The 17,714-nt window shown below is 41.7% G+C and overlaps 2 protein-coding genes and 1 non-coding gene across 6 annotated transcripts in view; 1 reads left to right on the top strand and 2 right to left on the bottom strand.

The window, feature by feature from the left end:
- The window catches only part of Rbl1 (RB transcriptional corepressor like 1), a 64,619-nt gene extending 53,868 nt beyond the window's left edge, over positions 1-10,751 (bottom strand). Inside the window, exons 1-6 of the mRNA XM_052184120.1 lie at positions 10,516-10,751; positions 5,733-5,866; positions 3,738-3,938; positions 3,134-3,198; positions 2,916-3,044; positions 2,656-2,816 (exon numbers count right to left, since the gene is read on the bottom strand). Coding sequence (XP_052040080.1) covers positions 2,656-2,816; positions 2,916-3,044; positions 3,134-3,198; positions 3,738-3,938; positions 5,733-5,866; positions 10,516-10,671 — 846 coding nt within the window. The 5' untranslated portion in view covers positions 10,672-10,751. The remainder of the gene's footprint in view (positions 1-2,655; positions 2,817-2,915; positions 3,045-3,133; positions 3,199-3,737; positions 3,939-5,732; positions 5,867-10,515) is intronic.
- A 4,554-nt stretch (positions 10,752-15,305) lies between these two features.
- Positions 15,306-15,370, top strand: LOC127686510 (U7 small nuclear RNA). The gene has a single exon (XR_007978133.1). It is a non-coding gene; the product is annotated as a U7 small nuclear RNA (small nuclear RNA).
- A 46-nt stretch (positions 15,371-15,416) lies between these two features.
- The window catches only part of Mroh8 (maestro heat like repeat family member 8), a 72,856-nt gene continuing 70,558 nt past the window's right edge, over positions 15,417-17,714 (bottom strand). For all 4 annotated transcript variants that reach the window (XM_052184124.1, XM_052184123.1, XM_052184122.1 and 1 more), the window contains one exon: positions 15,417-15,807. Coding sequence is in view for 1 of the 4 variants with exons in the window: in XM_052184122.1 (XP_052040082.1) it covers positions 15,782-15,807 (26 nt within the window). In the remaining 3 variants the exon portion in view is untranslated. The remainder of the gene's footprint in view (positions 15,808-17,714) is intronic.

The following is a 17,714-nucleotide window of genomic DNA, read 5'->3' on the forward strand; positions in this document are numbered from 1 at the left end:
GGGACTCTTCCCACTCCCTACTAGAATGCTGACTGGATTGATCTTGTGCAGGCAACCACAGCTGCTGTGAAAACTCACTGAATGGTTCTATCATGTCTAAAAGATATTGTTTTGCTCTGATGGTCCCTGACCTCTGGATAGTAGAATTCCTCCATCACTTGCAAAACAGCCCCTAAGCCTTGGGAGGGGGTGTGACACATGTTTCTTTGTGGCTAAGTATCCCACTGACATTTATTCTCTGCACGGAGAAAGCATTCTTGCCAAATAATTTCACCAGTAATTCTGGTGAGAGAGATCCATTACCCATATCCAGAACCACATCAGTCAATGAGAACATGTTTCAGGTAAGCAAAAAATGTAAAAGGAGTGTGAGGTGTGGTGCATAGCATATGCTTGGAACCCCAGAACTTGAGAGGTAGAGGCAAGAGGAACAGTAGTTTAAGGTTAACCTTGGCTCCAAAGTGAGTTTGAGACTAGCCTAAATTACATGAGACCTGTCTTTAAAAAACAAAAAAAAAACAAGCCGGGCGGTGGTGGCGCACGCCTGTAATCCCAGCACTCTGGGAGGCAGAGGCAGGCGGATCTCTGAGTTCGAGGCTAGCCTGGTCTACAGAGTGAGTTCCAGGACAGCCAGGGCTACACAGAGAAACCCTGTCTCGAAAAAAACCAAATCCAAAAAAGCCAAAAAACAAACAAACAACCCCCCAACAACAACAAACAAACAAATTAAAAAATTAAAAGGAAATTTAGGGGTTGAGTAGTTAGCTCAGTGGTACAACACTAGTCTAGCATTTACACAGCCCTGGATTTGATCTTCAGTACCACAAATAGGGAGAATGGAACACCCTGACTCCTATTATTAGGAGAAGAAAACTACAGTTATCAGTAGACTGTAGCTTGCTACACTTAGGTTGCTGTTATGCCGCAAATGAAAATACAAGGGTGCAACTTACAAGAATGGAGAGAGCTGACCGCACACTTCAGAACTGCCAGCCCAAAGTCACAGCCATCATAGCATCATTTGCTTGGTAACAGTTTACCACAGAGAAATCCCAGCCCTGCTATAGCTTCCTGTCACCCAGATAAAAAGCATCATCCCACCAAACCACCAGAGGTACACCACCCTGCCCAATCATGCAATACACAACACTTGTCTAGCCTCCAAGTGTTTTCAAAACCAGAATGATAGTTTGGATGGTGGTTTTTGTTTCTGGAATGAAATAAATTGTTATAATAATTATGCCAAGACAATAGCCAGTTATATACACAAAATAAGGTGTGGGGTATCACTGGATCAGGGTATACTGTATCTGCACAATACATTCTGTAAACATTTATTCTGCTGGGAAGATTAAACATACCTACACGAAGCCATGATTTATACATCTTCCACGACAGGGACGACTAAATACAAAGTATGGAGGAAGACAGAACCAGTTAGGAAAAGACTTTGAATTTAGTGAAAATATCATGGCACCTGCCACACAAGTCTGGTAATCTGAATTAGATGCCTCACTTAAAGGAAGCAAGGAACTGACTCCATAAAGTTGTCCTATACCTTCACACATGCTGTGGCATATGCACTCACATATACAAGAGAATCCATGCACACATAATAATAATAATAATTTTAAGCCAGGCAATGATGGCACATGCCTTTAATCCCAACAGCCTGGTCTACAGAACTAGTTCCAGAACAGCCAGGGTTACACAGAGAAACCCTGTCTCAAAAACCAAACAGCAATAATAACAAATAAGTAAATAAAAATCTCTTAATACTAAGTGGGGGACCAGAATGATAAGTTAAACCAAATTATTTTACTGAAATGGCAAAGCCTTGTTGAATTATGTGACACAATGTTCAAGAAATAAGTTAATAATTCTTCCATGATAAACTAATTCAGAAATATAAAAACAATTCATTAAAGAAAAAAATTATGAATGTGTGGAAGTAGCCTCCAAATAGTTTTCTGCTTTAATTAAGTGGAATTAAAGCAAGAGTTGTATCTGAGTGTAGTGGTGTATTGCCTTTAATACTTGGAAAGCAGAGGCAGGCAGATCTCTGTGACTTCAAGGCCAGCCTGGTCTACAAAGTAATTCCCAGGACAGCCTGAGCCAAATAGTAAGAGCCAGTCTTACAAAACCAAAAGAATAAAAAGCAGTTGTTATAATACTACACCAGATTTAGTAAACAGCCACTATTGAAACGACCTATGTCAGAAATCAATCAGTTTACACGAATTCACCTCATGCTTTTCATGATCCCTTATCAAGAGAATGCTGGTTTCTGTCAGAACCCCTAAGATTCCTGGCTCTGCATTTCCCTGACATCCAGGCATCCAGGTAAGCCAGCATGTTCTTCCTGCACTTGGTTTCTCTCAGGACTAGAGAATTGTGTTACATCACGGCAGACATTGAGACTTGGGACTCCAGGGCATTGGATCCCAGGAACCTGGAGTTACAGGAAGTTGTGAGCTTCCATGTGGGTGCTGTGAATTGAACCTGGGTCTTCTGCGCGAGCAGTAAGTGCTCTTAACTTTGGAGTCATCTCTCTAGCGCCAGACCCGGGGCATCTGACCATGGGTCCTAGAACGTTGAGAAGATTCACTTTCAGGTTGCTCCTGACCCCTAAACATCTTATTTAATAGTTAGTACCTTCTTATCAAAGAGTTTTGAAATATATGGCTTAAAGTAATGCTCCTTTATCCCTTTTGCTTCCACTAGAAGTCCATCATGCAGATCACAAAGCACAGCAATGATACAGGGAGGTTCGTCTGCAGCTCTGAAGTCCGGAGCATGGAAATCAGATGGTAAACCTAGTTTAACAAAGCATGAAGGGAACAGGAGGGACAGAACAGTCAATTTTTTCACTTTTTCTAAAAGTTAATAATTATTTTCAAAAGTAACTATCTTACCTTTAAATGATGGATTTAACAAGTCTCGTCGATTTGGGCACATTATAGCATTGGCAAAAATCAGGTCCAAGCAGCACAGAAGTAAATGATATGAGTTTACTAAATCATCACCAATCATACGAAAATTACCTTCACAAGGAAAAAAAAGTTAAATCCAGAAACCTCTCATATCAAACATCACCACATCCCAGAGCAGAGAGCACGGGAGTGTCACTCACCCTTAGTGTAAACAAAGAGTGTCCAGCAGAAGTTAAAGAGGTCCTTAACACTGCAGGGGATCCTCCTGAAAGGAGACACGGGTTTGTTTTTGTTCACTGTTTTATTTGGTCTGACCAACCTGCTAAGCACTGAAAGCAAATATAAACAAAAGGGTCAGGGGCTGGAGAGATGGCTCAGCAGTTAAGAGCACTGACTTGCTCTTCAGAAGGTCCTGAGTTTAAATCCCAGCAACTGCATGGTGGCTCACAACCATCCGTAATGAAATCTGACACCTTCTTCTGGTGTGTCTAAAGACAGCTACAGTGTACTTACATGTAATAATCAATAAATCTTTTTTTAAAAAAGGGTCAAATTGCATGGACAATCCATTCAGGTGGACAGACAGACAGATGGCACAGAAACAGACTCCATGCAGCTTTCCAGGATGCATTCAACAATCAGATTAAAGAAACATAACTAAAGTATTACCCTTATTTTGAAATATAAGTAATTGTCCATGAATTTCAAAAGAAATTTAAGTCTGCAGGAAGGTAAATGCTGACTTTTAAAATTAAAGTCTCCTAATAATTCTGCATCACAAATATAGGAGATTAAGGGTCTTACCTCTGCTTTCTGCTTCGTGGCAACTTTGGTAGCTCTTCATATGGATTTTGAAAGATATCTAAAAAAATGGGCTCAAATTTTTTAAAAATTACAGTAGATACTTCAAAATTTCTTTCCAGCCTTTCTATCCGCTCACGAAATTCTTGTGGTAGGTTTGACATATCCATCCACTTCTTCATTTTACTAAAAAACTGTATTAAGCTTTAAAAAAGAAAAAGAAAAGGCAACTTAAAAATTAGTCCACATAATGGATTGAAAATGACACATTTGCTTCATGGCTAAAAATATTTGTTTTAAAACCTCAATTGATGAAAAACAACATAAACCCTCACCTCAACTTAAACTTCCACTCCCAGCACTACAAACCACGCTGGTTCCAGGAGCATCTCGGGGACTCAGAAAACCGAAGAGACAGCGGTCTTCTATGACATGGGCAATAAAGCACCTACCTAATTCTTTCATCCTCTACACGAAGCCAATGTTCTACAAGTAGTTTATGAAGTCAATGTCAGTCAACAGGTTCACAAAGTTAGTGTGAACAAAAAGAAGTCTCCCAAATGAAATGTTGTTCACAAAGCACCAGACTTTCACAGGAGGGAGTCCTGTTCACCTGTTTGAGTTCTTTTTGTTTGTGTGAGACAGAGTTTCTCTGTGTTACCTGACTGTCCTGGAACTCACTCTATAGACCATGCTGACCTCAGACTCAGAGATCTGCCTGCCTCTGCCTCCCAAGTGTTAGGATTAAAGGTATACACATAGATAACTTGGAATATGAAGACAGATTGTTATTCCACTTTCTTGGCTTATTCAATAACGAATAACTCTGTTCGTATAGTCTTAGATTAAAACCTCATCTTTTTTAAAAGTTTTCAGTTAATTGTTCACAAGTAAATTTGACATGTTAACTAAAATCTGAAATTCTAAAAAAATCTTTATCAACAGCAGCAACAAAGAGAGAGAAAGAGAGAGAGAGAGACAGACAGACAGACAAAGAAAGAGAGAAAGGAAGATAGTTGCTATGGAGAACCTTTCCCTTTTTTGGTAGGGGGTAGACTAGGGTAGGACTTTTGAGAATTACTTCCTTTAGAAAGGATTCACTGGAAATTAGGAGACTGGATGTGAACCATTGACCAGATTGAGGGTGGTCTCAAAATTGTGATATCTCTGCCCTAGCCTCCTGAATGCTAGGGTAACTGACGGGTCTCATCACATCCCATTCATTACATGCAAGCACCGCACCACAGAGGAACATGCCCAACCTTTAAAACTCATCTTTATATCTCTGATACACTATGCCCAGCGTTAGATTTTTCCTTTTTAATGTCTACAGTAGCGTGCATGCGTGCGTGTGGGCACATGTGCATACACTTGTTCACGTGGGGTATGAGTACACACATACGAGCACGCATGTGCATACACTTGTTCATGTGGGGTGTGAGTGCACACATATGCTCACGCATGTGCATACACTTGTTCACGTGGGGTGTGAGTGCACACATATGCGCACGCATGTGCATACACTTGTTCACGTGGTGAAACGTGGAAACCAGCAAATGACATTGGAATATCTCTCTCAGTCCTGTTTCCACTTGATTTTTCTAAATTATTTTTAAATCTATCTTTGTGTGTGTGTATATATACCATGTCTAAGCAGATGCCTATGAAGGCAAGAAGGAGGTATCTAAGCCCTTGGGAATAGTTACAGAGAGTTGTGAGCCCTGACATGGGTGTTGAGAACCAAATTCAGGTTCTCTGGAAAAAGAAGCCCTCTTAAGCACTGGGCCATCTCTACACAGCCTCCACTCTAATTTCTGAGACAGAGGTGTCATTCTGACTGGACTGGCTAGCCAACAAGCCTCCAGGATTGGCCTGCCCCCAGCGCTGAGAACCCAGAGTACTAAAACCCGGCACTGATGCGAATACTCACCCACTGAGCCGCCTCTCTGGCCTAAATCTAGTACTTCTAAAACAGCTGGAAAACTCAAAATGTCTTACCTTAACTTAGCTGAGCGGAGTATTCTGGTGAGCGAAACACAATTTCCTTCCATGACGCCCTTTCCCACTGTAGGAATGATGCTCTTGCGGCAAGCGACATATAAAGAACACGCCAGCCAGTGTATAACTTCTCCCTGCAGGCCAACACACACAGGATAGAGACACCTTAAATGCTTGTCTGGATGAGGCTTACAATTTCATTTGTCTAAACCCTGAGAATATATGGCTAGCACAACCCCAAACATTGGTGCAGACCTCCACATTCTTCTTGTTCTTAAAACCATAGCATGAGTTGGGTGTGGTGGTGCATGCCTGTAATCCCAGCACTTGGGAGGCAGAGGCAGGCGAATTTCTGAGTTTGAGGCCAGCCTGGTCTACAGAGTGAGTTCCAGGTCAGCTATGGCTACACAGAGAAATCCTGTCTTGAAAAAAAAAAACAAAAAACAAAAAACAAAACAACAACATCAACAACAAAAACTATAGCATGAAAAAAAAATCAGAAAAATTTCTAAATGTCTAATCTAAAAATAAATTTCTTACTTAATTCCAAATTTAGTCTAACTGAAAGAATTCTACTAAAATCTCTCTGTATTAAATTTCTCAATTTTTGGCTTTGTTTTGTATAGCCCTGGCTATCTTGGAACTACTTCTGTAGTAGACCAGGCTGGTCTCGAACTCAGAGATCTGCCTGCCACTGCCTTCTGAGGGCCATATCTGGCGTCTTTATCAGTTTAAAAACACCAGTCATAGTCCTGATGGTATTTATTCTTTTCTATGTTTTATGTTTCTTTTTAGCCAATTTGGCAGAAAAAAGAAAAACTAGAGTAGAAAGTCTGCAAAGTTGTCTCATGTCAAAAATATTAATACTTATATTAGTATATATCACATTAATATAACATTTAGTATGTTAATAAACTGATATATAATATTAATACTAATATCTACAATATGAAGCACAATGTCATTTTTTGTGAGGCAAAGATGTGGGGCATTATTTATCCCATAATAAATTATCTTCTTTTTTTTTAAGATTTATTTATTTATTATTATATGTTAAGTACACTGGAGCTGTCTTCAGATGCACCAGAAGAGGGCGTCAGATCTCTTTACGGATGGTTGTGAGCCACCATGTGGGTGCTGGGATTTGAACTCAGGATCTTTGGAAGAGCAGTCAGTGCTCTTACTGCTGAGCCATCTCTCCAGCCCCAAAAATGTATTTATTTATTTTATTATGTATATGAGTAGATTGTAGCCGTCTTCAGACACACCAGAAGGTGGCATCAGATCCCATTACAGTGGTTTGGAAGCCACCATGTGGTTGCTGGGAATTGAACTCAGGTCCTTTGGAAGAGCAATCAGTGCTCTTAACCACTGAGCCATCCCTCCAATAAATTATCTTTAAACTATTAAACATAGTTCTCTACCATTTGTAGGTATCTCCATGTACATGCTCTAAAAAAAGTAATGATTGGTAATTCAACATGTAATATTCTGCTCTTGGTTTCAAATGTCTTCAAACTGAAAACACCTCATGACTGGATGTAACACAGTTGAAGTTTGAGGATTAAGAATTACAGATGCAGACACCAACATGGCTGCCTAAACAAGCCTTGAACAAGGATGGCATCGGTAAACGTGCTAATGTGAAAAGGGGAACCTAGGTGAAAAACCACAGGCAAGTAAGGATGCTGAGAAAGGGAGAAAGAGCACACACCACTGCTTCTCCAGCAAAAATGCTCAGCCCAGAAAACATCAACACACACACCAAGCAGGCTGTGTTCATATGTTTAGAAATGCACACACAGACATGCACACACAAATGGAACAATAAAGAAAACGGCCATGAGTTTGAGAGAGAACAAAGTCCATGGGAGGGGTTGGAGGGAGGAAAGGGGCAGGCAGAGTGATGTAATTATATTATAATCTCAAGAAAAATGAGAATACTAGAAAGAATTACAGATGCAGGGCTGGAGAGACGGCACTTGCTGTGGGGCCTGAAGTCCTCAATGTGATCCCTGGAACCCAGGCACACACAGAAGGAGGGAACTGACTGCACAGGAGTGGGTCTCTAACCCCCACACATGCTCCAAGGCATGGGTCCCCATTATAAATTAAACAGTGGTAGAGTGCTTAAAACAACAAAACAACAAAATCAAAAATAATTCTAGATTTCCAGGTCTAAAGCTAAGAAAAGAAACAGAAACTATTCTCTGTAATTGATTAAAAAAAATATAAGTTATAAGAATCGAAGAGAAAGTATGGGAAGTACAGTGTGGTAACTGACTTTGACTAGAATTCAACAAAGACTTCACAAAGGAAAAATTTAAACTGCTAAGTAGCAAACTACCAGAAAGTGCGAGCTAGGAGAGTGAGTGGAGAGAAAATGTCAGCAGGGCCTCTGTGGTTAGATGGGAACAGAGTCTGTGGGGAGGAGTCTTGGGGGGCAGCAGAGGAGGAAGATGCCTTTATTCGGAGGGCCTTTCACCAACAACTAAAATAATAGGAACAAGAAGAAACAAAGTACAGGACTGAATACTCCCAAACTCAATTCATATACAAGTGCTTCTAAAATCAAACAATTAAGTGTCAATCAACTCTGCCTAACTATGGATTTAGATCACCAGCATTCTCTGGAGTCACAGGTGACTAGTCCAGGCAGAGTGACCTGAAGAAAGCACACAGCCTGCACTGAGTTTAACATGCTTAAGAATACACATTGGATGAAGTCATGCTTATCTGAGGAGATCAAATAGAGCCTGGGAGATCAGAATGCTTTTTCCAACTGGGCTGTGGTGGAGCACGCCTGTAATCCCAGCACTCTGGGAGGCAGAGGCAGGCAGATTTCTGAGTTTGAGACCAGCCTAGTCTACAGAGTGAGTTCCAGGACAGCCAGGGCTACACAGAGAAACCCTGTCTCAAAAAAACAAAAACCAAAAAAACAAAACAAAACAAAACAAAAAAAAAGAATGCTTTTTCCAGGGAGTCAAAATATATATATTTTTTTTTCAACTGAGATGTTACTAAAACTTCCTTTGTATAGCATCTGCGTGTGCACATGTACATGCACATATATGTTCATGCACTTATCCATTCATGTATTCAAGAATGACAGCCAGAGTTAGATGTTGGGTGACTTCATATATCATTCTCAACGTTTTAAGACAGAGTCTCCCACTGAACCTGGAGTTCTGTATTTCTGCTAGACTGGCAACCAGAGCGCCCTTGGGATGTGCCTGTCTTCACCCCTCCATGTCTCCTTACCTGTAACCCCCAGGTTACAGGCCACACTGCCACTGCACCGGCCTTATATGTGGCTGCTGGGGACCCAGGTCCTCGTGCTTGCTGAGCAATCACGATATCCACCAAGCCAGCTCTCCCAGACTTTCAGATTCTCTTGGATTTCCAGTTACGAACCTTCTGCTGCAGATCACTATCCTTTATTAAGTCTACTCTTACTTTTCCTGAAAACATGTAAGTTAATCTCAGGTACTTTTCTCTCATAGGAGTATAGACACACGTACAACAGTCATTCCCTATTTCCAACTCCCTGCCCAGCAATTATTTCACTGGCAGTCTGAGTCAGAGGAATCCTATACCTGAATCCTGCCCATGCATATAATGAAAGCTTTTGTACATTTCAGATGCTGAAAGAATCTGTCTTGATACCCCCTGAGGAATGGCTCCTGTACTCCAGAAGATACCAAAATCCAAGGATGGTCAAGTCCCTGATTTAAAATGGCAATGCATTTGCACATAACCTATGATTATCTCGAGATTACTTGATGTAAATGCTATATAAATAATATATTGTTTGTGGAATAACAAGTCTGTTCATGCTCAGGACAAATGTAATTTTCCCCAAATACTCTTGATCTGCTGAACCCATGGACATGAATTCCACATACATGCCAACACAAGTCTACTTCTACACTAAACTTATGACCAATCTGGGTTTCTATATTAGAGTGACTCTAATCCTCTAAAAAAAAAAACTTGAGCTGTAACACCACCAAGAAAACAGGTATAGTAGTCACTGCCCTGCTGTAATGACGTGTGTGTGTGTGTGTGTGTGTGTGTGTGTGTGTTTTACTGGGAATACCTAATAATGATAACAAGCACCATTCATGTATTTTATTCAGAGCCAAACACCTCATCAATCATCAGGGCAACAGCCTGGCAGAGAGGAACACAGGCCTGAGAAGTGCTTTGTGTGCTGACTTTGATCAAACTACAGTGCATGGTAGAACTAACTACTACACTCGATGAGGCGGAAGAATGGAGAAGTTAAATGGCTCATACTGCTGTGCCAGGCTGCATGGCAAACTGCGTCACCTTGGGCGCTAAATTAACTTCTTACGATCCCACTTTCTCCTTCTGTGGAATGGGGATCCAACAGTTTCAAACGGGTGGGAGAGACATAACCAAAGGGCTGAGCGGCGATGAGCAATTCATTTTACCACTGATCAGGTCTGATCGATTTAACGGCAGCACCGTGCCGTTTGGGGCTCTGGGCGGCGCGCAGAAATCAAGTTTGAAAGTCTGGAGCCTAGGGAACCCCGGAGCAGCGCCGGACTCAGAACCAGCGGCTCCCTTTCTAATCTTCGGTTTCCCGCCTCAAAACAAATGGGTGGATTGGCCGAGCTACACCCACCCTTCCCTCCCCGCACTCCTCAGAGACCCTCGTAGGTGGGGGAACTCCCACCGCCCGATAGGCTGGGGCGGGGGCGGGCCGGGGGTGGGGCCTGGCGAGGGTCGGGGCCGCCGCCCACCTGCCGCCGCTCACCTCTAGGCTGTAGTTGCCGCGGATGGCGGTGAAGTCATCCAGGGCTTCGGCCGCGCTCCCCTCGTCCAGGTTCAGTTCCTGGCACAGGGCCTGCAGCGCCTCCCTGGCCGCGGCGACCGCCGCCGCCCCCTCGGCGTGGGGCTCGTCCTCGAACATCCCCTCCGGCCCGACGGGCGGCGCGACGGGCTTCGGAGTTTTCTTTTCCCTCCCGGAGAGCTACCCACAACCCCCCGCGACAAAGCGCGCGAAAATCGCCTCTTTGAGTTCGCCTTCCCTTCATAGTCTGCCTCCGCTCTTCTTCTCAAAAAGTCCCTTTCTCCTCTGGATCCCGCAGCAGTCCGTCTCCGGGAATGGGATAAGAAGATGGACCTCGGACTCTAAAGGAGATCTAGCTCGGGCCCTGAGTGGGCAGCTACGAAGCACCGAGCCACGGGGACGGACGGGAGGGAGCGGGGCGGAAGGATCCGGGCCGGTGCTGAGGCTGCCGGGACTGTAGCTCGCGCCCCGCGCTCTCCACAGCGGGGTCCCTGGTGTGGGTAACTTTGGACTGCGCGTCCGTTCACACTAATAGGGAAGCCTTCTCCGTGACACTATCCTGTGGACCCTCGGTTTGTGTGCTCCCCGGCGCACCTCCAGCCCGATCTCACTGAGCTTTGACCCTTGATGGAGGCGGGAGCTGCCGAAAGTGGCTCCTTCGCGTAGAAGCGCCACGTCGGAGGCTCCCAAATCTCGCCAGAAAGGGGTACAGGGGCAAGGGTTTGAGGTGACGCGTCTCAGCCTCACTCCCTGGATTCTGGGAACTGTCCTAGTAAGTAGACATTTCAGGAATAGAGATCGTCTTTGCGCTCACCGGAAAGGTGTTTTTAAAACCTAAACTAGAACCTGACCCTTTTCACTCAAAATCCTTCAGAACAGTAACTTTTGTTTTTAAAATACTGAAAAATAATAGCATTCAGATGCACCAGGTAATTCATAACCTTGAGAATATCAAGCTAGTTCTCAGTCGAAGGAGGCTTTTCTCCATGTGTTTATCGAACTTAAAATGCTATTGTGCATGTTTTTGCATACCTGGTTCTTCATAAGTCTAATTTTAACCCTCTCAGGCCATTTCTGAGCAGTATATCTAAAAGCTGACATAACTTCTATTTCTTCGTCTCTTTTGTACCTTATCTGAAATTCTCATACATTGATCAGCTCTTCCAAAAGAGTTGGAGAACCTTTTGTCTTCAATGTATTCCCTAGTTTGAATTATTTCTCCTCCACACTAAGGACTTAGAGCAGTGTGTTTGAAAAATTACAGAGTACTCCTTGTTTGGATAAAGGAGTCACTAGAGAAGAAAACAGGGATGTCAAGACAAGTTATGAAGGAATTCCTGTGCCTACTAAAGCCTCATGATAAACTCAAAACAGATTTTAACATGTTAATGATTAATCTGTTTTGGACAAAATCCACTGACTGCAGGTATGGCCTCCTGAACTGCATGAGATAAAGACTACCAAGTTTGGAGATAGGAGAGTGTTGTCTTAATGCATGAAAGTGCCACATTGGAAGGAATCCTTGGATTAAAATTCAAAGGTATACTGCTGAAGTAAGAGTCCTGATATATGGAGATGTAAACCTCTCTAAATCCCAAATAGGCAAATGACAACAGACCAAGGAAACAGCTCCAGCCTCATCTAGCTTTAGTGAAACAGTGAATTAGTTTACTGGAGTTACAGAGGGAGGAGCAGGGGTGACTCAAAGGCATCTGCCTCATCGAAGAACCCATTCTGTCCATGGTGACAATTGCCAAAGCTGGAGCTCACACACACACACACACACACACACACACACACACACGGAAGGGATCTTGTGAATCCTGTAAGTTTATGAGCCTTCAAGTTTTGTTTGTCCCCTGAGTCTTAAGAGCTCCTTTCTTTCCAGGAGAGAATTATTTAGTTCAGAATTAGTTCAGTACAGAGCACTCCAGTAACATAGGTTGTCATCTAGGCCAAGGAGTTAGAAGATTTTAACTAGGAGGGGCTACACAAAGAAACTGTGTCTTGAAAAATAAAATAAAAATAAAACCAAAAAACTTCAGTTGTGTAAAATATCCTCACCCCAACCACTCATTTCCATGCCAACCCTTCAGTTTTAATTGAGCTGTGATTAAGATTGGTGGGACTCAAATTATGCTAGCAGAAAATTCTCCCTAAGGAGTTTGGTTATTCTGACGTTGCTTGACAGTTGGAGAATCTTTTGTAGAAATCTATTTTTTCTCTTTATTTACAGAGCATACTGAAGTAGAAATCCGAGTGCTTCTAAAGAATCTTTTATAGCCTTGGCTCAGTGATAAGCCAGACCTGCTCACCCATGAGGCGGAATAAAGAGGCCTGGAAGGTGGAGAGAAAGCAGACAGGGCCAGATGTACCAGAGATATGGGAGTGACTGAGTTAGGAGTGGTGAGAGGTTCCAGTGACATTGGAAATGCAATGAGCATGGGAGAGGAAGAGATGGCTTAGCAGATAATAAGCAAGCACGTGCTGCTCTTCAAGATGATATGGGCTCAGTTCCCACCACTGGCACGGCAGCCATTCATGACACCAGTTCCAGAAGATCAGATACCTTCTTCAAGCCTCAGCATTACTAACCAGCCACAAACACAGAATACACACATCTATGTTGCAAAACACTGATATACATAAGCTAAAATACATAATCAGATAAGCTTTTAAAAACAAAAACATGTGGATGGGAAATAAGGTTGGGTTTCCTCATTCTGTTTTTCTAAAAATAATACTAGAACATTCTACTGTAAATTATCTCAAGATTATCCTATCATTACTTTTTTGTGTAAGAAATTTTAATATTAAAAAATTCCTGGCCGGGCAGTGGTGGTACATACCTTTAATTCCAGCACTTGGGAGGCAGAAGCAGGTGGATTTCTGAATTCAGGAGGCCAGCCTGGTCTACAGAGTAAGCTTCAGGATATCCAGGCCTATACAGAAAAACCCTGTTTCAGGAAAAAAAAATATCCTAACTTCTGAGGTAGTTCAGTAAACTGATGGCAGTCCTCTGTCTCTAAGTGTGTATGTACTTCATTCTATGAATTTTAACCAACACATATAAATAAACTAAGCATTCCTATGCTTGATACCATCAATTGGTAGCATTACTCAGAAAATAAAAATTTACCTTAAGGGAAAGGGATTCCACACAAAATATGAAAAAAAGGGTTATTCAGCTTTTTCTGGCCACTTGAAATCTAAATTACATCCCCAGTTTAGCCTCTGTAATCATAATCCCCTTATATTTTTGGATTTCAAAAAGAGACTTTGGCTGGCCGGTGGTGGCTATGAGAAAAAGGGTTATTCAGCTTTTTCTGGCCACTTGAAATCTAAATTACATCCCCAGTTTAGCCTCTGTAATCATAATCCCCTTATATTTTTGGATTTCAAAAAGAGACTTTGGCTGGCTGGTGGTGGCGCACGCCTGTAATCCCAGCACTTGGGAGGCAGAGGCAGGCAGATTACTAAGTTTGAGGCCAGCCTGGTCTACAGAGTGAGTTCCAGGACAGCCAGGGCTACACAGAGAAACTCAGGGGGAAAAAAAAGAGACTTCATTCCTGTTCTGTGAGAGTCTTGAAGGATACCTCTGCCTTGCCTAGAATTTGCTAAATAGATCAGGGTGACCTTATACTAGGGAAAATTCTCTCACCTCTACCTCACAACTGCTGGGATACAGGCGTAAGACACCAGGCCTGGTTTGTTTTCTCTCTTTCTAAGTATGGAAATGTAAAGATGAGTATCTTTCTGTCCCTATAGGTCTGTTTCTACCCTGAGAATAGAACAGTTCATGAAATCAAACCAAGGAGTGAAAAAAAAAGGTTCACGAATAGACACCAGTTTTTATATAACTTCATTATCTTTACAGTATAAGAGGAACCAAAAATGTACAGTATACTAGCTTTAGGAATGAGGTGGCCAGTCCATGAATTTGATAAAATCGTGGAGGTTCAGTATCACTAAAAGCATATTTGGTTGCATGAGTGCCAAGTCCCGCATGGCCTTGGAGGGGAGGGTGTGGCACAGTTTCCCACCTCTGAAGCAGAACCAGTAGGACCTGGGCCTCCATGAGTGTTGACTGTTGTGGGGCATGAGGCTTATTTGTATAATAACGTATATATTTTGGTTCATGATCTCCTTCAGGAAATATTCTCCCTGCTAATGTTAATGCCTATATGATAATTAGAAACAACCAGTCCTGAAGTTGAGGGTGCCTTTATAATCCTCAGCAAAAACAGTAAATGCTGTGACCTTCAGGACAGCCCTTAAGGCTGTGGAAAAGAATTCTGAAAACAGTTCAAAAATATATAATTTCTCAACAATGCAAAATATAAGGATGCAATATGAATTGTATGAGGGTCTTGACAGACCTAAAAGAACAAAGGCAGCGGCACTAATAAGCCAGCTTGTCAGAAAGATACAAAGCAGGCAGATTCCTGAGTTTAAGATCAGTTTGGGGCAGGCGAATTTAGGTCCAGGCATTGTAGGAATGGTAATCTCAGGCCAGGGTACCACCCAGCTATCTTATTGTCTGTGCTTATAAAGGCAAGCAGATCTCTAAATTCATTTGCAATGTTTAAAAAACAAAAATGAAATTGTCCTTTTCTAGGAATCAAGGGGATAAGGTCATAGTATGCTGATTCATGGGATAATCAAGGAATCTGGAGTAAATGACTGAATTAATATATAAATAAAAGACTGGGCTTCAGTTTGCAAGACGGCTTGGAGAGCAAATAGTACTTTTAGAATTTTTAGAGCTCTTTTAGAATTTTTTTCTAGCAGTTTTTCTGACTTTGGTCAGAAAACCCATGAGCTATCCAGAGAGCTTTCAGGTTTTTTTTGTTTTTTTTCCCTAGCACACGAGAGTTGTCTCTAACAGAGTTGTCTACAGACAGAGCTGTCTGCAGAGTCATCTCAAGCAGAACACAAGAGAGTCAGCTTCTACCCACAGTTGATTTCCAGTCATTTCTGTCACCACAATCAAATGCCACTTCCTCAGGACCCCAAACCAAGCCGAGGCATATGAGTTTGTTTGGAGCACACCTTTAGCAATGGAGATTAATTGTAGAGCAGATCTGTGTTTATTCCCATTTGCAAGAACAAGCAGATTGGAGAAGAATACAGCAAGCAAACTAGCCAAGGATGTGGGTGTAGGAGCCAGAATACTTGGGTAGTTCTGGCTTTGCCATTTACTAGTTGTGTGACCCAGAGCAAATCACTTTCATGTTTGTTTCTTAGCTTCTCCATCTGCAAAATGAAGGTAATAAAATGAGGTGACTGCAAGAATAAAAAAGGGTTAATTATATATGTACTTAGAATTAGGCTCATCATAAACTTTCAGTAGCTGTTACTCATTTCTATTGGGTAATCTGGAAAAAAAGACTAGTACAAAAGTGGATAAAAGTAGAGTTGGTTTCCTAAAATGAGCCAAAGGAGTCTATAGTAAAGGATGAATGTAATTCAAATGTTTATTTAGTTAGCTTTGCCATTTTGCATGTAGTGATTTAGGTATTGAGTCTGACTTGGAATGAAGATTGAAGCTGGCGTGTCCAAAGTGACATTGTTATCTGGTATACCTGTAGCCTGCAGGCAATAGGTTGGACATACCTAAATCCATCAGGCAACTGGGATCTTCCTTTTAGCTAAAATACTGCAGGGTTGAGATAAGAAGACCTCTTTTGGACAGTGAAACCTCTGAAGCTACACCTAGCATGTTGCCACATCCCACTCAATATGAACCATAGAGTAATTTGTATCTGAAAGTATCTCAGCAGATACCTTTGATCCAGAGATAGCAGTGAATGCTAGGGAAGAAGGCGAATAAAGATTCAAATTGCTCACTGAACAATACAATGTAATCCACTATGGGATGTTAACTCTTCATCTGCTAGTTGTCATACTTCCTTTTTTTCTTCATATAATCCTGAGAGGTTTCTTTTGTCCTGGAGAGTTGAGCTCTGGCTTTCTGCTTAGGTTTTTCTGCTAAACAAGAGCCTAGAATTTAGACTTAATACCTCATTTCTAATTTTCCCCGAGGAGATTTCACACCCTTCTACATACAGTTATCAAGGTATTTATCTAACATAAAATAGTCTGTTTCTTAGAAATTCATCTTATGAGAATATATTTTTTTAATCTTTAAGGTGGACAGCAGGTCAGCAGTTTCCATCTTAGAGCCAGCTAAAGTTTTCAGCAGTCATTGGATAAATTAGAAATATGGGAGCTAAAGAAGTGGGAACCTTGTATGTACTGAGGTAGATTCTGCTTTATACTCTTGTCAGATTTCTGTTATTGTTCACAGGTTTCAACAGAAATTGGAAGGAAAAAAAGGCCTTATGAGAATTTATAAAATACTAAATATGAAAATATAAAAATAAAATGGTATCTAAGTTTGAAGATTGTTGGCAATCAAGTAGTCTTGACAATAGAGCCAACAATATTAACATGGTAACACAGTCATTTATTTGGAATTTTTCTTTTGTCTTTTTTGTTATTATTTATGGATTTTTTCCTCTCTCTCTCTCTCTCTCTCTCCCTCCCTCTCTCCCTCCCCCCCCTCTTTTTTTCTTATGCTGGCCTGGAACTCTCATTGATCTCCGTCTCTGCCTCCTGAGTGCTGGGATTCAAGTGGGGCACATAAGTCGATAGAATATAACAAAACTATAGTGAAGTAGAGACTCCCCTAAAATGCACAGTGTAACCAAGAATGGTCTTAAATTCTTGATTCCCCTGTCTTAGCCTCCCAAGTGCTGGGGTTACAGTTGTGACCTGTTTGTTTTTGTACTCTGAACCCAGGGCCTCTCATATCCTAAGAATGAACTTTTCCATTGGCCAATATCCCTGGCCCTGGGATCTCTCTCTCTCTCTCTCTCTCTCTCTCTCTCTCAGTCGCCAATACATAAACTTTGTAGATGTATGGCATGAGTGAAAAACTCATTAAAATTTTTACTATCTCTGCAATTTAAACAGAGAAATTCACTCCCTGATACATTTTAACTAGTAAAATGTTTTTAAAGTGGGAATTGTGTTGGAGGTAGCTACCTGCATGGAAGTAGCTTCAGGCTGGGGTTTAAGCCTGGAAGAAAAAGAAGAATTTAGGCTAGCAAAATGGGTAAATTCAGGTTAACTCAATGGGTTAATGACGTGGAAATTTC

The sequence above is a fragment of the Apodemus sylvaticus genome, chromosome 5 (assembly GCF_947179515.1).
Source record: "Apodemus sylvaticus chromosome 5, mApoSyl1.1, whole genome shotgun sequence".
Taxonomy (NCBI): Eukaryota; Metazoa; Chordata; class Mammalia; order Rodentia; family Muridae; genus Apodemus; species Apodemus sylvaticus.